At 25.5% G+C, this 21028-nt stretch overlaps 7 protein-coding genes across 7 annotated transcripts in view; 1 reads left to right on the top strand and 6 right to left on the bottom strand.

The window, feature by feature from the left end:
• Positions 1-1559: 1559 nt before the first annotated feature.
• Positions 1560-2945, bottom strand: DICPUDRAFT_153849 (uncharacterized protein; the record flags this gene model as incomplete). Its single annotated transcript, XM_003289411.1, has 1 exon — positions 1560-2945. The coding sequence occupies one exon, from the start codon at positions 2943-2945 to the stop codon at positions 1560-1562; it is 1386 nt and encodes a 461-aa protein (XP_003289459.1).
• A 343-nt stretch (positions 2946-3288) lies between these two features.
• DICPUDRAFT_153848 (uncharacterized protein) lies at positions 3289-6687 on the bottom strand (the record flags this gene model as incomplete). Its single annotated transcript, XM_003289410.1, has 1 exon — positions 3289-6687. One exon carries the CDS (start codon positions 6685-6687, stop codon positions 3289-3291), a length of 3399 nt encoding a protein of 1132 aa, XP_003289458.1.
• A 741-nt stretch (positions 6688-7428) lies between these two features.
• ragA (uncharacterized protein) lies at positions 7429-8479 on the bottom strand (the record flags this gene model as incomplete). Its single annotated transcript, XM_003289409.1, has 2 exons — positions 7429-8246; positions 8398-8479. 2 exons carry the CDS (start codon positions 8477-8479, stop codon positions 7429-7431), a joined length of 900 nt encoding a protein of 299 aa, XP_003289457.1.
• Positions 8480-9440: 961 nt separating this feature from the next.
• Positions 9441-10619, top strand: DICPUDRAFT_153846 (uncharacterized protein; the record flags this gene model as incomplete). Its single annotated transcript, XM_003289416.1, has 2 exons — positions 9441-10358; positions 10437-10619. The coding sequence occupies 2 exons, from the start codon at positions 9441-9443 to the stop codon at positions 10617-10619; spliced, it is 1101 nt and encodes a 366-aa protein (XP_003289464.1).
• A 133-nt stretch (positions 10620-10752) lies between these two features.
• On the bottom strand, positions 10753-14149 carry DICPUDRAFT_98367 (myosin IE). The gene is made up of 4 exons (XM_003289408.1): positions 13834-14149; positions 13330-13739; positions 13144-13250; positions 10753-13056 (listed from the first exon to the last, which is right to left on the bottom strand). Exons 1-4 carry the CDS (start codon positions 14061-14063, stop codon positions 10795-10797), a joined length of 3009 nt encoding a protein of 1002 aa, XP_003289456.1. The 5' UTR covers positions 14064-14149; the 3' UTR covers positions 10753-10794.
• A 995-nt stretch (positions 14150-15144) lies between these two features.
• Positions 15145-19159, bottom strand: DICPUDRAFT_80227 (uncharacterized protein; the record flags this gene model as incomplete). Its single annotated transcript, XM_003289407.1, has 2 exons — positions 15145-18751; positions 18813-19159. 2 exons carry the CDS (start codon positions 19157-19159, stop codon positions 15145-15147), a joined length of 3954 nt encoding a protein of 1317 aa, XP_003289455.1.
• A 328-nt stretch (positions 19160-19487) lies between these two features.
• Positions 19488-21028, bottom strand: part of DICPUDRAFT_98366 (uncharacterized protein) — a gene marked incomplete at its 5' end in the record, with an annotated part of 4103 nt that continues 2562 nt past the window's right edge. The window contains one exon of the mRNA XM_003289406.1: positions 19488-20965. Within this exon, the coding sequence (XP_003289454.1) occupies positions 19641-20965 (1325 nt within the window). The 3' untranslated portion in view covers positions 19488-19640. The remainder of the gene's footprint in view (positions 20966-21028) is intronic.

Below are 21028 nucleotides of genomic sequence, written 5' to 3'. Positions count from 1 at the left end.
ATATAACATTAATTCGATTGCTTGTTTTTTCAAATATCTATTATCAATTTTTCTTTGAATCTCTTCTATTTCTCTTTTCTTCATTTTCCTGAATTAAATTCACTCTTGAGTTGCAATTTATTAATTCATTATCTTTTTCAAGATTTTCTAATTGATATTAAAAAATGAATCTATTGAGTTGATGTTAAGCCAATCCGAAGAGGAGATAATAAGATTGGAAATGGTACTACAAAAATGGTATATAAGAGACCAAATAAAATGGACATTGAAAACTAAAATATTCCATAGATATTAATGATTTCTAAAATCAAATGCTTGTTGCAAAAAGTATGACACTAACGAACCATCACTTGAACCAACTATATTTATTCACTTCTTAAAGCACCACTAGGGTTCAAAACTTGAGCTTCAATTTTGAATTAATATCTGTCCCATTATTTAACCACCATTTGAACCCCAGCATGAATTTGTAATATGCTTTTCCCATCTTTGTTTTAATTTTGAGGAAATTGTGTTCTAATACTAAATGTATTTAATGAACTTAATATTTAATAAAAAAATATATTAATATATTAATATAAACGAAATTTGTAAAAAGAAAAATATTTTACCTACCATTTCAATCTATAAATTAATTGGTCTATTAAATTAGAAAATTTACCATCACTTGAATTTGCTATCTGAAACACCTTTTTTACTTTTATTTGAGTCAGAATTATTATAATTTCTATTATAGATTAGATTGTGGCTATTCGAATTACTTTGGTATAAGATCGTTATTGAATTTGCTGACTAGAACCTAAAATAAAATACAACCATTTGATTATTATTGGAATGTATGTAAAAAAAAAATTAAAGCTATTTTTAATTTTAAACACTGTGTGATTTGAAAGCTATAATTTTTAATGAATGTAAAGGACATTTACATTATCTATTTTATCTTGTTTAAGTAAAATATTAGGTTTTAGATAAACTCTTCAGGGTGACACAAAAACGGATAAGCGGTAATATTTAATCACTAATAAATGAATTAAAAAGTAATAATAATAGTAATAATAATAGCTATTTTAAAAAAAAATTTATTATTAGAAAAAAATTAATAATATTTTTAATATATTTATATATACATACAAAGAATTAACAATGATCTTTAACTGAAGGTTATTTTATTGTTCTTTATTACTTTGTGATAATAAAAAAAAAAAAAAAGCTTTAAATAATAAAAAAATAAATAAAAAAAAAATAAAAAATAAAAATAAGTTGAAAAATTTATACATAAATTTTTAAATTATTAAAAGAAATTAAAAATAAACATTAGTTAATTTATACACCTTTTTAGGATTTAAAATAAATAAGTAACCCCCACATCCTGGTGGGTTTTTATTTCAAGTAATAAATAGCTCTAATATTGGAAACAAGAAACTAATTATAAGAAACCAAGGGTTATCATAATGAACAAAATAAGCTTTTTGAATAAATATTAAATATTAAATATTAATAATAAAATAAAAAGCTTAAAATAATTTTAAAATATATAATAAAATTTTATTTAGTAATAATTATTTTAATTTAAAAGATTTTCTTTCTAAATAAATTTGTTTTAATGAACCTGATAAAACCAACATTAAACCTTCAATTGTAGTATTTTCTAAATCTATTCTCTTTTGAGGGGTGGGTGAACCTACTTTTGAATAGGTAAAAATGAAATTTTTTGGATTTATATTGTATTTACTGCAAACATTTAATAACAGTTCATTTGTTGATAATGATTTTTGTAAATTTACATATTGAATTGTATCGCTGATTTTACCTAGTGAAAATGAAATTGTTAAAACCGATTGTGATTTATTTGATTGAATTAGTCTATGATTTTCTTTCACGATTTTAAATAACTGAGATTTGAAATCATCGCTTATAATTTCTTTTTCTACACTTTCCATTGATATAAGAGAATCATCAATTTGACTTTTATTAAAATGATAAATGATTGTTTGAGCCTCTATTTTATATTTTAATTTAAATACTTCGATTCTGTCCAATAGCTGTGTATCCTTTAATGTGGTTCCATCAAACTCTTTATCATCGCATAAAACTAATAATAGTGGTTTGATTCCACCCAAATATAATAATTCTTCAATTTTCTCTTTATAATATTTATTACAATGAATAAATATATTTTCCAAATCTGTTAACAACGAATTTGAGGTATCTATAATAAACAATAGAGTTGATGAACGATTTGCAATTAAAGGGAAACGATCATTTTCTTGATTGTTTTTTGTGATACCTATATCAAAGAGACCAAAGAAATCACCTTTGAAACTAAATGAATCCACTTGGCTAGTATAGCCTAGAATTGATATTTTAGTTGTTAAATCTTTGATGAAATAGCTACTAAGTGCACCACTACCAATTGCCATTAAACCAGGATAATAAGTACCTATATATGATGAATCTAAATGGACATGACTATCTTTTTTTAAAACTCTTAACGATTTGAAAAAGCTTGGATGTTTTATACCAATGCCACCACTTAATGAAGAGCCTCTAACATTTAAAATTTCTAATTTTGATTCACCATCAAAAGTAATTTTATAAAGATCCACTTGCTTTGCGATGAATATTTTTAAAAATGGATGTTGAAAATTAATTTCTAGATTTTTAAACTTTGCAAAACTTAAATCGATTTTAATAAGATTTGGATAGATTTGATATAACCTTTCTAAATTACTATTGAGTGATGGAAATGCTGATAATGAATTTCTAAAATTAAATTCTTCAATTTCTGGTGCCTCTATAGATGAATAAATTTGATTTTGTTTTAGTTCGATTGGGAATTTAAATTTCTGACATTGAACAATGGAACATTCTTTTAAATTTGGTGCCAATATATTTATATAAAATGAATTTACTCTTTCGATTCTTAAATTTTTTAAAGATATCATTTCGATTTTAGTTTGATCTAAAAAATTATTTGTATTTTTTTTTAATGAATCCATAGATGAACAATTGATGAAATGAATTTTAACCAAACCTGAAATATTGAAATTTTTGAAAAATATATTATTGTTTAAAACCTTGCTATTTTTTAAAGTTAAATATCTGATTTCTTTTTCTTGAATACTTTTGAACAATGTCTTTTCTTGATCTACTGTAATTGTATTGAAATCTAGTTGCTTTATTAAGTTTTCAAAAAAAATATCTGTAAAACCATTATTATCCAATACTTTTAAAAAGCTTGTATTTTGATCGGTTAAATTATTGAAAATATTTTGAAAGGGAAGATGTTCATTTTCTAATCTCATCAATTTCCGCCTCAACTTGAGCAGGACCAAATTCACCAGACCATAAATCATTTTCAATATCTTTAATATTGGGTATTTCTCTTGATTCTAATAGATGAGCTGCTGAATAAATGGAACTTGTGGTTAAACGTAATATATCTATATCATTATTGAAACCAGATAATCTTTTTAATTTTTTAAAACGATCATAAATTGATAAATGCGATTCTTCTAAAATAAGTTTATATCTTGTTGCAACTATTGGCTCTAATATTTCTAGTAATTGCAAATGGGTAATTGGTTTATCTTTTGATTTATTTAATTCAACTTGAAGTCTAATCAACTTTGAATATAATTTCTTTATCATTCCTCTTGCAAATGTTATTGATAGTACAGTTCTCCTTTCATTCTTTAAACGTTCGTGTGCTGATTTTGAAAACAAATCTATTGTATTTTGTTGATAAACTTTCAAGTGTTGAACCCATTTCTTTAAAACCATATTTAAATCTCTACTTTTAATGGATGAATAAACATCTTGATGAATTGGGTGCTTCATTTGATCAAATAGGAACAATACGGTTTCGACTTGTAATGATAAACCACTTTTTAATTCTTTACATCTTGGAGGCATAAAAGCTTGATCGTTATCAATTGATATTATTTTATATGATTCTGTTTTTTTATTTAAAACATTGGGTATTGGTGAAATGATATAGTTTCCTAAATTTCCATCAGCTGGATTACATAACATTGACATTACCAACATTTTTGATATACTTGAAGGATCTAATTGATTAATTCTTTCTGGATATTTTAATAAAACATCATTTAATGGCTCGCCAATAACTGCTTGTGAAATTAAAACTGGAATTTCATTGATCGATGCCAACTCGCTAAATGGTGATATATAACCAAACAATTGTTGTCCCAATGCTGTTACTGATAATTCAATACCTGGAAACTGTGGCTCAAATTTAAAATATAATTTATGACCCAAGTTTACATCTTGAATAAAAGGAACTGATCTTGAACCATATATATTTGATTTTTTTGGTTTGTTTTGATAAAATAAATTATTCCATAAATCTCTGTTTGCAATAGTTCTAGTGCCTTCTGATGCGGTTTTAATAATAAAATTGGTTGATGTTTGCATTGGTAATAAATAATTTAGTGATAATTTCCATGCTGATTTTGGATTGATATGATATAATAATTCGATTGAATCTTTTAAAAGCAATTTTTGATCATTTGTTAATGATTTATAAAAATTTTCAACGACTACATAAGATGCTTTTGAACCCGCTCCCAATGATATTAAAAATTTGAATAACTCTATATTATTATTTAAACATGCTAAATCCAATGGTGTACAATTGTTAATTGAATTATCCAAATTAAACCATTTTGATAGGATTGAAATAACTTTAAACATTTCTGAACTTTTTGATTCGATTGCTGCATGTATAATGGATGCATCATTGTCGTTACCATAGAATCTAAATTTCTTTTTAAACTTTTCAATAATTTCGATCGATGCACCCTGACGAACAATGGATGGGAATATTGTACTAGTAAGCCAGGTTTTATTAAATTGATCATTATGAATATGATAATGCTTTTCGATTTCAAATACAATTTCTACCAATTCCAATAGATCTTTACCAAAGAATTTTGAAATGTTGGTTTGAAATAAAATATTTTTGATACTACTTAAAATTGTAACATTTGGTTCGTAATTTGCTTTGGCGAATGATGATAGTTGGTTATACATTTGATGCAAATCGGCTTCGTCTATATCAGGTGGATATTTATTTAATAATCTAATAAAATCAAATTCACGATTATAAATTGATAGCAACTTTTTGAATGGATTTTGATAATGCTTTGACAATGCATCGAAATAATATGATGAATAGGGATGAATAATTTTGAGTAATTCGTTATGGGTTATAGATTGGTTTTGTTCTAAATGATCTTGAATTTCGGCAAAACGATCAATCATTTTAGATATCCACTCAGGTAAAAAGCATAATGGGAACATTAATGATTCATTTAAATTCTTTTCGGCTTTTTCCATATTTTGATTGGGATGATGAGATAGCACTGAATTTACCAAAACCAAATAATCTTTTTCTTTTTCCAATAATTGCATTAACCATTTTAAAACAAAGATTTGTGGATTATGCTTCAAAAACTTTTCTCTTATACTTGAATGAACTGGCTCTTGCATTTGTGGTAAAAGATATAACATGTTTTTAGTTCTAATAAAATACTTGCCATCATTTTCTCTTTCGATTTCATCGCACTCCATTACCAAATCATTATCAATACCAACAATTCTATTTGTACCTTTTTCAATAATAATATTATCACTCTTGTAGTCGGATGGAATTAATAAAAGACTTGATAGTATGTGGGCTGAAAAACTTTCCATATCAATATTTGAGATATTTTCATTGAATGTATCTTCATCCAGTGAACTTTTCATAAACTCTTCTAATGTTACACCATCTACCAATAATGAAGCTTGAATCGATATTCTTTTCTTTACTGATAAATTTAAAATTTTTCTTTCCAAGTCGGGAAATCTTTTTAAAACCTCTTGAGATGAACTTAGATTAAACTCATTCTTTTTCTTCATTAATTCTTCTCTTTCTTTACATTCACCACTATCGGGTGGTAATATTGGGATTTGGTCAATAAAAAGCAAACTACTTGGAGAAATAAAACCATCATCTTGGAATAAATTTAAATAAAATTGAAATACTGCATTTTCTCTAGCTGGTTTTAAACATGTGTTACCGGAATCTACTTTGAAATATACACCTTTATGAGAACTGCCAATGCTATTACCACTTTGATTCTTTCTTATAAAATAGTACTCTTTTGGATCGTAGGAGGCCAGTGTGAATGCTTGTCCTAAATCAATTGATCTTATTGATTGAAACTCTGAAAATACCAATGGTTTCTCTTCTAATAGATCCAAAGCCAACTCATTTCCATTAAATAGTTTAACTTTTGATACCAAATCTTGAATAAAATGATAAAACTCTTTAATAATTAATTTGATTGAATCTTTTAAACCATGAACCTTTAGAAACTCACTTTGGCTCTCATCTTGAACCAATGAATATAATGTATCAATATTTAAATGTAATGGAACAAATATATCATGGTCTTCACTGGGAGAAGAGATAAAATTGAATCTGATCTTTGGATCATTTCTCAAAAACTTTTCTGGTACTTTCAATAGGTTTAATAAATTTTTTATAATTTTAATTTCATTTTCGTTGGTTACTTGATTTTTTAATTTTAATAACAATATATTTTTTACTTGTTGACAATTTGAAAGTATTGAAAAATTTTCAATTAAATCAATTAATTGATCTTTTCTTTTAAACATTTACTATAATACATATTATTTACATTTTTATAAATTTATAAAAAAAATGAAAAAAATGAAAAAAAAAAAATTAATATATTTTTTTGGTTTTGTTTTGAAAAAAAAATTTACCTTTTTTAATTTATTTTTTTTAAAAAAAAAAATATTTATATATAATTTATATGAAAATAATAAAATAAATAATTGTAAATATAGAATTGTAAATTAAATTAATATTTTATGGTTAAAAAATAAAAAAATATGGGAAAAAAATAAAAAAATAAAAAAATAAAAAAGGGTTTGTTTCAAAATAAAAAAAAATAAAAATATTATTTTTATTTATTGGGACGTTAATCAACACATATTTTAATAACCAATAACTGTATTTTTTTTTTTTTTTTATTAAAAAGGTCTAAATTTAGAATTCAATATTTTTTTAATCATTTTTATTTTAAAAAAAAACAAAAAAAGATATAAAATAAATAAATAAAAAAATAAAATTAATATTATTTTGATTTTTACATTTTATTTTTTGATTATATAATTCCCTTTTTAAAATTGTTTTCTTTTTATAAAAATTAATTAATAAATTAATATTAATTGTTTGATTGATTGATTAATTAATTAATTATTTAATATTTATTTAATATTTATAATTTATAACTTTTATTATTTTTTTTATTTTTATTTATTTTTCTTTTTTTTTTTATTTTTTTCTTTTTATTATTACTATTTAAAATTGATTAATGGGGATTAATTATTTTAAACTTGTTGAATAAACTTTTCAAAATGTGATTTTGCAACTTGAATATTTAATAAAGTGGCAGATGATTCAATTGTTGGATCAGACATAATAACCATAATATAAGTATTTGAAGTAAAAGCGTCAATAAAAGCGGCAAAATTTGAATTTCTAACTTCCATAGCTTGGAAGTTGGCTTGAGATTTTGAACAACTTAAAAAGAATTGTTTAATAATGGTTGAAATTTTTTCGAAACGGTGGACATCTTTATGAACCTTGCTAGCAGAATGAGAGATGACTAAAAATGTTGCTTTTTCAAAGAGTACAACTTCGTCAGCTTCACAGATTTTGCAAAACTTGTTTAAATTATGTTCGAGTACTTTAACATTTGGAATTAAAGAGTAAACGATGGATGACCAAGCTTTGTAAAGAGTTTCATCCCAAATTGAAGTTCTGAAACATGTTGGTTTTAATGGGAGTGAAGCTTGTCTAATTTCTTGCTCTTTATTCTTGAAAAGTGTATCTCTTTGATCTTCTGGTACTAAATCCATTTTGTGTACTAAACAAAAGATTTTAGCATCTTTTGAGTTTTGTGAAATGGCTTCAATACATGATTTATAATTCTTTATATCCTTTTGATGTTCTCTTGATTCAATGTCAAATACATAAATTAAAACTTCAACATTTCTAAAGATATGATCTCTTTGTGTTGTTAAATATGATTCTAAGAAACCTTCTTGACCACCACAATCCCATAAATTTAATACTAAATTACCTAAAAATCTAACATGTGAATGTTCAACATCGATTGTAACACCAAGTCTCATTGTATCTCTTGCTGTAAAAATTTTAAATTTAAATATTATCGTTAATATTAATTATAAAAAAAAACGATAAAATTATCGTTAATTTATTTATCTATTATATCTTTTATATCTTTTATTATTATTATTGTTTTTACTATAGCTATTATCTATAATTAAACTTACCAATATAATTTGCAAAAATAATTGATCTCATTGAAGTCTTACCAGACTCTGATCTACCCATTAATAAAACCTTTCTTTTCATTTTTCTTTTTTATTTTATAAAAATAATATTATTATTTATTATTTGATTAAAAATAGTATAAACTTGTAATTTTAGATATTCTATTATTATTAAAAAAATAAAAAAAAAAGTATATATAATAAAAGAAAAATATAGTGATAAAAAATAAAAAAAAATTTAAAAAAAATTAAAAAAAAAAAAAAAAAAATTTTAAAAATAAAAAATTAAAAAAAAAAAAAAAAAAAAAAGATAAGAAAAATAGTTTGAAAAATAATTTTTTTTTTTTTTGTTCTTTAAATCATTCTTTAAATATTTTAAATTAATTTAAAGCTCCACATTAATTAAATAAATAAATAAAAAAATAAATAAATCCATTTTTATCATAATATTATTTTGGTATAAAACAACTTTTTTTCAAAAAATTTTTATAAAAATAAATAAAAACAATAATAAATAATCCATTGAAAATAATATTCTTTCATATGCATTAAAAGAGTTAATATAGATATCTTTGTAAGTTTTTTTTTAAAAAAAAAAATAATATCAAAGGTTGAGTTTGATAATTTTTTTTTTTTTTTTTGATTTTTTTTTTTTAAATTTTTTTTTTTGTCTTTTTTTATCTTTTTTTTTTTTAATTTTTTTTTTTTTTTTGTTTCTTTTATTTTTTTTTTTTTTCCAAAACATATAACTAATAATATAAATAATAGAATAATATATATTTTATTAAATTCTTATTTTTTGTATATATTTTAAAAAAATAAAAAAATAATATTTTAAAAAAGAATTTTCCTTTTTTTTTTTTTTATTTTTTATTTTTTTTATTTAAAATTTTAAAAAAAAACCAAAAAATATAATTTTTTTTTTTTTTTATTTTTTTCAAAATAAAACATATAATAAATAATATCAAATTATCTAATTTATAAAAATAAAAAAAATAAAAAATTTTAATTTTTTAATTTTTTATTTTTAAAATAAAATAAAAATGATGGAATTAATAGAAGAAAAAAATAAAAAAATAATAAATAATAATAATAATATTAATAATAATAATAATAAAGAATTTAATGAAATCAAGAATGAAATTTTAGAATTAAAAAGAAGCAATTTAAGTTGCCAAGAAAAAGGAATTAAAATCAAAAAAGAAATTAATGATGTATATAAACAAGTTGATGATATAGCAGGTACATTAGCAAAACATGAAAAGGAATCATCTCATCTTCAAAGTAGACTTAAACAAATATTAACAAAAGAAAAGCAAATAGATAACAATATTATAAAAGAACTTACAGATGACCTCGAACAAATTAAAATGAATGTAAAGCGTTCAAAAGGATTATTTACACCTGAAACTGGCAGTATTTTTGTACGTTTATTTTTAGGACAGGTTAATGTTAAACATTTAAGAGAGAATGAAAAGTTTAGATTAAAGACAGAGTACGAAAAATTTAAAAAGAAGACCAACCCACAATTTATTATATTTGTCGTATTATTACTCCTATATCCACATTCATCATTTGTAACCACTTCATGGCAAATTTGGTTACTCTATTACTATATCACTTTAGCTCTTCGTGAAAATATTCTTTTAGTCAATGGCAGTTCAATCAAACCATGGTGGATTATGCATCATTATCTCTCTATAGCTGGTTCACTTACAAATTTACTCTTCCCATTTAGTGAAGCTTTTACTTATTTCCTTCCTCAAGTAACTTATTTCTCCGGTTGTCAAGGTTTGGTTCAAATTTTAACAAATCGTTATCAACAAGGTAGACTCTATAAATTAGTAGCTATGGGCAAAGCAAACATAATCGATGTTACTGGCGAATCTGAAGGTTGGAATAATGATCCAGGTTGGACTCCATCTGCAATGTTTTTATTACCTTTCTTATTATTTGTACAGGTAAGTTTTTTCTTTTTTTTTTTTTAAATAACCACCATGTTTTAAAATATACTAATATTTATTTTTATTTTTTTTTAGTTTTTCCAATTATATAATTCATTTTCATTTTTCTACTTTGCATATCAAAGAGATGGAAATGTTGAATGGCAAGTTTACATGTGTGGTTTAATATTTTTATTATTAGGTTTTGGTAATCTATTTACTACAATTTCAGTTTATTATCAAAAATGGAAAAATATTATAAAAGTTAAAGATAATTAAAAAAATAACAATAAATAAAATATAAAATATTTAAAATAAATAAACAAAATAAAATAAAAGAAATAAACTAATTAATAAATAAAATTTGTTTTATAAAAAAAAAAAAAAGAAAGAAAAGAAAAGAAAAAGTTTTATACAAAATATAATATTTTTTATTTATTTAATTTTTTTATTTTTATTCTCTAAAATTAATGGTTGCTTGACCAGATTTAATTTTTTTGAATTGTGAACCAATTAATCTTGGATCATTATTTATTGGTGTAAATGATAATTGAGTATCAGAACCTTTTGGACGTGCATTGTTATAATTAATATTTCTTGAAAAGTTTACAGTTACTCTAACACCAGTTAATTTAAAAATTTGTTGAACGATAACAGTTGTAATTTCTGAAACACCTTCATAGCCATTGATACCACAATCTAAAAGGAAATCTCTTGCTGGTGATTTACAATGAAGTACAACAAAGGTATCTACAAATGGTGATACTGAAATGGCGGCGACATCAACCAATGGAGTACCCCATTTTTTCATTTTAGAGTTGGTATCGAATTTATAGACATTGTTGTTGGTGATAATGATACCACGTTTTTGTGGTACACCTTTTGGATTGACCTTCATAACATAGTCAGCAAATAAAACTTCGGTATCACCATAGGTTGCAAAGAGTTTTTGCATTGCATTAACATATTTGGATTGATTTGGATTTGTTGGTTTTTCGAGATAATCTGCATCGAAATGACGTCTAAAGTCCCATTTCTTTTTACCATGGAAAATATCATAAGCCAATACCTTTTGTCTCATGTGAGCTTGACCTGCACCTAATGAGAGTACCATCTTTTCAGCTCTCCAACAGTTGTGAATCTTGTGAGTTAATTCGACGGCTCTATCTAAAATTGATGGATGTTTTGGCCAGAAAACATAACGACCCCATTGTGGATCTTTAGAGACATCTTTAAATGCTCTGTGGAGTTCTCTGAACCATTTCTTATAACGATAGGTACGGTAGAATAATTGTATTTTAATTGCAGCTTTACGTTGATTCCATTTAGAACGTGCTTTATAACCACGCCATGTCTTTTGGATTAATGTAACGATTCTTGGCATTTCACTTTCTCTCTTCTCTTCGAAATAAAAGAGGGTAGTTGGATTTCTAATAAAGATTTTAGTTTTACCCATACGATACTCTTCTTTTTTGATGTTGTGTGCTGCAAGAATAGCTTCAGTAGCTTGTTTGGCATTGCCATTGAATGTTGGCCAAGTGGCTTTAGATAACATCTTGTAACGAGTGGCAAATCTTTCATAGGTTTGACGATTAGCAAAACCAGCTCTACGTACTCTAACATTTTCTAAAAGACCTAAATAACGTACTTGATGTCTTACTCTTTCTTCATCGATAATACCAGCTTGTTTGTTATCATTACTTTTAATACAACGGACATAGTGTGGTGAACATGCTAATAAAGTTGTGATAAGAGCATTCATGGCATTTCTAAATTGACTGCCTGCAGTTTCTGGTCTTCTCTTTGAATCTTCTGGACGAGTTGGTGGGAAGAGGCCATTGATTAATGAATCGCTTGATGATTGCATACATGTGATTAAATCACCAAAAAGAGTATCTTTATTTTTATCAAGGAAACCTCTAACATCATAAGTTACATCACCGGCATAATGTTTCATACGGAAACAAGTGTCACCAATGGAACGATCTCTTGATGATTGATATGATTGGAAATGTGGATTCTTTTCAAAGTTTTTACAGATAGATTGGAGGAAAGTTTCATCGGTACTCTTTGCAATAAGACAAGCTTCATCGAGTAAAGATACAAGACCCATTGGTTTCTTTTCGATTAATTCACAAATTGGTTTGTTGTTAAAGTAATCGATGTTTTGCCATTCAATACCTTCACGGATATATTCTTCTTGTTCACTCTTTAAAGTTAATTCGATGAAAAGTTGTTGAAGTTTTTCATTACAATAATTGATATTTAATTGTTCGAATGAATTGGTATCGAAAACTTCGAAACCATAAATATCTAAAATACCAATAACTGGTCCTTTTTCTGGTGAGTTGATAATTGTATTGATCTTTGAAACTAACCATTGGAATAAACGTTCATAAAGAGCTTTGGCTAATGCATCTCTACTAAAAGTAGCTTGAGCTACATCCATTGGTACTGAAATAACTGAACAACGTTTACCAACACCTGTACTAATTGAACGATAACATAAAGCCATTGATAATGCATGTGGATCTGTTTTTAAACATTGTGATACTGCTGCTAATGGTTTTTGATCTGCAACTCTAACTGTTGTAGTACCTGTTTTTTGTTCTGAAGTTTCAACAAATGAAATATTACCAATATGTAAAATTGCTGATAAAATTCTCCAAATTGAATTTTGATCATTTTCTTTTAATCCTAATGTTTCCATAGCTTTCTATAAGTTTATTAAAAAAAATTTTAAAAAAATTAGTTTTTTTTTTAAAAATACATATTCTAATAATTTTAATAATTTTATATTTACAATAACAGCTTTAAAATCTGCACTATCATCAATTGTTGAGACATCAAAACAACCACTTTTTTTAAGATAGTCATAAGATGATGCATTTGGAGTTAAACCAAGTTCGTCTATAATAAAAAAAAAAAATTTTACATTAGCATAAATTTAAAAAAAATATGTGTGTTTGTTTGTTTATTTATTACTTACTTAATTTTGATTGTGATAAACCTTTTAACATTTGATAAAAGATATGAAAACTTCTTTCACCATTAGCTCTACCAACTACTCTTGATTTTTCTAATAAATAATTTGTGATTTTACCACCAATTGGTGAACCTACTGGATTAAATTGCATTTCCATATATTTACCAAAACGTGAACTATTATCGTTTCTTAAAGTTTTAGCATTACCAAATGCTTCAAGTAATGGATTTGATTCTAAAAGCATCTTTGAAATTCTTTCACCTTCGTTTGATTTTGAACTAACAAAAGTTAAAAATTGCATAATCTTTTTACTTGCTTCAGTTTTACCAGCACCTGATTCACCTGAAATAATAACACATTGCTTTTCTTGATTTTGTCTCATTGAACGATATGCATCATTTGCAAGAGCATAACTAAATTAAAATTTTGAAATTTTAAAAAATGAAATTTAAAAAAAAAAAAAATTAATAAATAATAATAAAAATAAAAAAAGGAGGTTATACTTACATATGTGGTGGCATTTCATATTTATATCTACCATTATAATTTTTAATATCACTTTCGTTGTAGATATTCATTTTTTTAAATGGATTTGATGAAATAACTACATCACCAATGTAGGTATAGATATTATCTGTTTTATGTCTTGTGATGAGATTTTCGATGAATGCATTTTCAGTGATTTGGTTTAAAAGTACAAAGTCTGGTACACCTTCAGCTTTTGATTTTGGAATCATTTTATTATTTATTATTAAATATTTAATTAATTATAGAAAAAAAAAAAAAAAAGAAAAACTAAAGTATTTGTATAAATAATGATGATTGTATAATAAATAAATAAAATTAACTTTTATTAATAATATTATTTTAAAATTTTATTTTTAAAAAAAAAAAAAAAAAAGAAGTGATTTGATTATTTTTTTAAAAATAAAATTCGTGTGGGTGTGTGATTGTGTGTGTTTTTTTTTATTTTAAAAAAATTATTGTAATATTATGTATGATATATTTATTTTCTTTCTCCTTTTCTTAGTAGTACAAGAAATAATACAATTTGTTTTTTTAAAAATAAAGATTAAAAATAAATAAATAAATAAATAAATATATATATTTTAATTATACAAAATATAACAACGATGTTTCATATGACACAAATGGGGGGGTTTTAAAAAAAAAAAAAAAAAAAAAAAAAAAAAAAAAATTTTAAAAAATAATATATAAAAAAGTTAAAGATATTTAAAAAAAATTTATTTTTTTTTAAAATAATAAAAATGGCCACTGCCGTTAAATAAAACCAAACTTTCAAATAAAATAATTTAATTTTTTTTTTTTCTCTTTAAATTATTAATAAATTATTTTTTTTCATGTTAATAAAAAAATTTTTTTTCTTTGATTAATTGATTTGATTCACCCACTTCATAAATTTTTTATTTGAAATTATAAAAAAAAAAAAAAAAATCTTTTAATTAAAAAAAAAAACCCTTTTGGAAAAAAGGGAAAAACCCCCCCCCAATCTATATTCCCTTTTTTTCCTTATCCAAAAAATTATAACAAATCCAAAATTCTCTCCCCGACCGGAAAAAAAAAAAAAAAAAAATTTGAAAAAAAAAAAAATTAGAAATTCCTTTTTCCCTTTGACCTTTTCCTTTTTCCCTTTTTCGGGGCCAAAACCCAAAAAAAAAAAAAAAAAAAAAAAAAAAAAAAAAAAAAATTTTTGTGTAATATTTTTTTTACAATTATTTATTTATTATGATTATTTTTAAAGTATATGTATTTTAATTTTGAATTTAGAGATTTTTTTTTTTTTATGATAATTTAAAATTAAATATCTTTAATCATAAATTTAATTTGTTGAAGTAGATGTTGATTAGAAGAAGATAATTGAGGATCATCTAATTTGACTTTGAGAACTTTAAGAATTTTTTTGGTGACATCGGCTTTACTATTATCTACAAAGAAAAGACAATCTTTAATCCATTTTAATTTAAGTTCAGTATCGGTAGTAAGATTAATTGAAAGTTGTTGAATTAAAGAAAGAATAATGGTTTGAGGGAATTTCATACTTGAAAGTACTACGCTTGGATCGAGTGATGAACATAAATTAACAACCATTTGAAGATTTGAGGCATTTAGGGCAAAATTAAATGCATCGATATAATTGGTTTCGACTAAGGCTTTTAATTGTGGATATGATGCAAGTTTTTGATTAATAACTTGTTGTTGTTGTAAAGTAATTGAAGAGTTTTTATTTTGTTGTGATTGTTGTTGTTGTTGTTGTGATTGCTGTTGTGGTGGTGGTGATGGAGCTGGTGATTGTTGTGGTTGTTGTGATTGTTGTGGAGATAATGGTTGTTGTAAATGTTGGAAAGATTCATTTGGTGAATTCATATTCATCATATTTGGATTTTGGAATTGATAAAAGTTTTGTGGGTTCATTTTCATATTCATTTGTGGTAAATTTGGAAAAGGTGGTTGTGGTGAAAATTGTTGTTGTTGATGCATTGGTGGCATGTGATGTGGTGGTGGTGGTGGTGAAAATTGTTGTTGTGGTTGCTGTTGTTGTAATTGTTGTAATTGCTGACTAATGAATTGTTGTTTTTCTTGTTGTTTTTTCAATTCATTAAAAAGATTTGTTTGTTGTTCATTTAAAGATTGAGTACATTCCTTTAAGATTGTTGTATTTTCATTTAATATTTTTTCAAGTGCTAAATGTTGACCTTGAGCATTTAATGTTTGATGTTGAATTGCTTGATTAAAACCATTTTCAAAAGTATAGCTGAGGTGGGTAAACATTGATTGGCAGCTTTTATCAAATCCTGGAATTAAAACATTTTGGAAATAACTGAGGAAAACTGATTCTATTTGTGGTTTGATTAAACCTTCAAAAGCATCGGATATAATGGCACCCTTTACATTATTTACAATGGCTTCAGATGATGATTTTAAAAGAGAATCAGTTTTGGCTGAAAGTTTCTTCATTTGTTCTAGAGTTAATTTAGTAACAGTGGTCTCTATAGCAGCTGGAAGTGTTTTCTCTAAATTTACAAATGTGTTGGCAATCTCTTTCTTTATAACTTTTTCTAAATTAGCTTTGGCCATTGTAGTTATTGATTGATGTACAACAGTTAAAAGTTTTTCTTGTCTTTCTCTTTCTAATTGTTCTCTCTCTTGTCTTTCTTTTTCTAATTGGGTAATTTGATTAATCATTGATTTTTCAATTCTATTAAATAACCTATTTTCCATTTCTTTAAATAAGAAATTGTAATCTTGTGATTGTGTTGCTATATATTGATTTGGTGATGATGACGATGATGAAGAGGATGATACTTGTTGTGGTTGTGATTGTTGAATGGATGGTGATGAAATGGTTTCAACTTGTTGTTGTTGTTGTGGTTGTGGTTGTGGAGCTGGTGAAGATGGTAATGGTATAGTTTGTGGAATTGAAGATGGTGAAGTTGTTTCTTTTGGTTTTGAACCTGGTTGTTTATTCGATACTGGATTTGATAATGGAATATTTAATACTGGTGGAACAAACGATGGAGTAACATTTTTAGGTTTGGTTGGTGTTGTTGATGGGGTGGTTGTTGCGGCCGGTGTTGGTGTTGATGGTGTTGTTGGAGTTGCTAAAGATTTTGAAGTTTTGCTTGGGGTAACTGATTTGGTTTCTTTACTATCTTGATTTAATGATTCACTTGAACTTGAGCTTGAAACTTTTGGTTTTGAGGATTTCTTTTTAGCAGTTACTGGTGAAGTTGAGCCTACTAATGTATCTTCAGTTACATTATATATTGTTGGTGATAAGGATGGTGAATCTGGTTTATTAGTAGTGGTAGTGGTTGTGGTTGTGGTTGTAGTTGGAGTGGCTGTTTTTTTCTTTGAAACTTTTGTACTTTCTTTTTTGGCTTTTGTGGTGTTGGTGGTTGTGTTATTTTCAATAGATGGTGAGATTGAAGAGTTAATTATAGAGTCACTTGTTGAGGGGACACCACAAGAGGTTAAATCTGGTTCTGGTAAAGATAATGGTGGTGGTGATGAAGGTTGAACAAAAGGCTTTGTATTTGTTAAAGTATTTAATTTATCTTCATCTTCGCTGCCTATAGTTGCATTTGTACTACTTATTGGTGATAATGGTTCATTTATTGGGGTACTAATATTAATATTAATATCATTATTATTTTGTTGATTATCTAAATTATCTTTATAGTTTCCAAATTGTTCAATAATATCACTTGAATCACAAGTATATTGATCATTTTCTGAATAACAACTATCTAAAGTAATTGAATGAAGTGATATGGCATTTGATTGAATAGTACAAGTACAAAAACATTTTTCTTCTTTTTCTTTATCTTGTTGTTGTTGTTGAATTGAACCTTTTGAGCTATTTAGAGATGAAATAGATGGTGATGATTGGAAACAAAAACTTATTATTGGTTTTTTAAAATCGCATTGATTTATAAAGTCGAAATGGGGAATATCGGTTTCAGATTCGTTGATATGAATAATATATGCTTTTGAAGAGTTATTGTCAGAAATAAATAAAAATGAATCTTTAATTGTAAATAATGAATAGTTGGTGAATAAACTTGTTGAAAAAGTAATTCTTTGAATAACGGACCAATTTAAAGTTGAAAATAAAATGATTTCTGATTGATTTGTTACGGCTACTAAATAGTTTTCACTTATTTGATATACATAAAGGAAACCATCTTTAAATTCATCATTATTGTTTTGGTAAATGCTTTTTAATGATTGATGACTATTTGGAAGATCGGTACCATAGATGCAAATACAATCTTTATTACAAAAGGCAATGGATGCTCCATCAGATGACCAATTTAAACCTGTGGTGTGATGATTTAAACTTTCTATAGTTGATTTTGGTGGCTCTAAAACTATTAGTGGGGTATTTGGATTGTGAATATTGAAACAATAGACTGTTGGGGAATTATTTGTACAGGTAAGGAGAATATCTGGTTTGGTTGGATGCCATTTTACAGTAGTATAATATGTCTTTTCATTGGTTACTATTTGGGGTGGTGGTGGAATTTTAGCTAATAGTTTTACATCTTCTAATGTTTGAATATTATTTACCAACTCGTAAATATAAATGGATCCGCTACCCATTGAACAACACGAAAGAATATTTACATCTTCACTATGGAACTGAATATCGACTACATCTGGAAAATCTTTTAATAAAACTTTATTTGATGATGAACGATCCAAGATTCTAACTTTTTCACCTTTAACAACATATGATATAAAATTTTTATTAAATGTTATTAAATTTCCTAAACTATTTCCTGCATTTCTACTTGATTGAATAACTGTAACAGTTTGTGATTCAACTTCAAATTTACTATCCAAAACTTTATTTGAATTGATTTTAATATTTTTACCATTCAAATATAACCCATTATGTAAACTATAAAAAAATAAATTAATAATTTATAAACATTTTCAAATTATAATAATAATTTACTTACTTTTGATTATTTTGATTATTTTGATTGATGCTATTATTGCTAACTGACTTTGTAATTAAATTACCAAATGATGATGATAAGTTTGAATGAGATCCATTTAAATTATTATTTATATTATTTGATGATGTTGATGGTGAAATAGTTGGTGATGTTAAACTATTTTTAATTTCTCCACTTAAAAAAGAAAATATATTTGGTTGTTGTGATTGTGGCGATGGTTGTTGTGGTTGTTGCTCTTGATTGTTTGGTAAACCAAAGTTTTGAAAAAATCTCATAACATTATTTATTGGTTGTGGTTGTGATTGTTGTTGTCTTTCAAACTCTTCATGGGTCATAGTATTGGTCATACTATTATTTATTGGTTGCGGTGGTTGTTGTGATTGTTGTTGTTGTTGTTGTTATTGTTTTCATTCTCTCCCATGGCCCATAAAGAGTTTTCCTATGTTCTATTGATAAAATTAATAAAATAATCTTTAATTCTATGGTTTAATTTTCTTAACAAAATATTTTTACATTCATCCTCCCTGTTTTATATTGTTTAGGGACCTCTTGGGGTAAATTAAAAAAAAAAAATTAAAAAAAAAAAAAAAAAAATTTTATAAAAAAAAATTTTTAAAAAAAAAGAAAAAAAAAAATTTTTAAAAAAAAAAATAAATTATATTGCTAAAAATAATTATGATTAAAAATTTTCCAAATAAAAAAATATTTAAATATTTTTTCTTTCTTTTTTATTTATATTTTAGATTTGTTATTTTATTATATTATATTATATTGAATTGTTTTTTTTTTTTTTTTTTTTAATTAAAAAAAAAAAATCATATTTTTTGCTTAACTAAAAATTGGGGGTGGTAAATTTTTAGATTGATATAAACTATTATTTTGAACACCAGTTGTACGACTTTGTGGAGTTGGTGGTGGTGGTCTATTGGGTGGGCCTGACCCAGAGATGTTATTTTGCTGTGGAGCTGGTGGTGGTGGTGGAGGTGGTTGTGGTTGTTGTTGAGTATTTTTTGGAGTTTGAATATTTTCAGTTGATGAAGATAGTGATGGTGGTGGGGTTGTTGATGGTATATTTAATGGTGGAGGTCTATTTAATGTTTTAGGTGGAGTTGGATTTGGTGATGAGGGTGTATCAATAGTTGAACTTGATAAACTACGATTTGGAATTGGTGGGGTTGGTCTTTGTTGAAGGGGTTGTTGTTTATTTGATGGGGGTAATGGAGGTGGAGTAGATGGAGGGGTTGAGGTTAATGAAAAACTGGATTGAGTGTGAGTAATAGGTGGTTGGGGTTGAATTCTTCTTTGTTGTGATGGTGATAAGGCCATATTTGATTGGGTACGATTTATACTATTGGGCGATTGTTGTGGTGGTGATGAATATGAATTACTATTGCTATTTGGTGTGTATATTGAAATTGGTGGTGGGTTGCTTAATAGTAATGTAGATTGGCTACGACTTGGTAATGGTGGTGGTGTTCTACTTTGACTACTATGTGTTGGTATTGGTGCTATACTATTATGTGAGCCAGATGCTGAAGCTGATGCAGATTGACTACGACAGTGTGTTGGTTTAGTATGCTGGGATGGTACCGGGGGTTTGCCTGGTAAGGATGGTAAGGCTCTATTTGAGGGTATTGGTGGTGGTTTATTTACAGAGGATGGGGGTGGGGGTGAAAGAGTTAATGAATTTTGTTTTCCTCCTGTTGTGGGGGATAAAGGGGATAATGGTGATAGTGATGATGGTGATTGCTGTAATTGTTGGGTAGGTATGTTTGAGAGAGTTGGGGATCTATTAATGTGCTGAACTGGTGGGGATAATGGTGAGGATGGTGATGTACCACCTAATGGTGAATATCCACCACTTGTATTAAGTTGCGATTGTTGTTGTGGTTGTGGTAAATTAAATGTAAGTTCACCGGAAAAAGAATGTTTATGAATTAAAATTTTCCTGTTAATATTATTATTATTATTATTATTATTATTATTATTATTATTATTATTATTATTGGTTGTATTTTGACTTGTCGTAATTGTAATATTGGCATTATTATTATTACTATTAATATTGTTACTTGATTTTTCATTTACATAAAATGGTATAACTTTGATAGGTGGTGATTTAAAGGAAGATACGCTAATTCCTTCATTTTCATCTTTAATTATAATGTTACCACTTTTTAGATGGCTAGTTTGATAATCTGTAAAAATTCTCTTTG

This window comes from Dictyostelium purpureum (assembly GCF_000190715.1).
Source record: "Dictyostelium purpureum unplaced genomic scaffold DICPUscaffold_176, whole genome shotgun sequence".
NCBI classification, from domain to species: domain Eukaryota; phylum Evosea; class Eumycetozoa; order Dictyosteliales; family Dictyosteliaceae; genus Dictyostelium; species Dictyostelium purpureum.
This window is presented reverse-complemented; position numbering and strand designations above follow the sequence as displayed.

What these genes read in the sequence shown, in the direction of transcription:
- DICPUDRAFT_98367 (XM_003289408.1), bottom strand. Translation starts at nt 14,063, where the DNA reads ATGATTCCAAAATCAAAAGCTGAAGGTGTACCAGACTTTGTACTTTTA. An exon ending in TATGAAATGCCACCACATAT is followed by an intron (nt 13,740 to 13,833) that starts GTAAGTATAACC and finishes ATTTTAATTTAG; the next exon opens with TTATGCTCTTGCAAATGATG. An exon ending in TTTATCACAATCAAAATTAA is followed by an intron (nt 13,251 to 13,329) that starts GTAAGTAATAAA and finishes TTTTTATTATAG; the next exon opens with ACGAACTTGGTTTAACTCCA.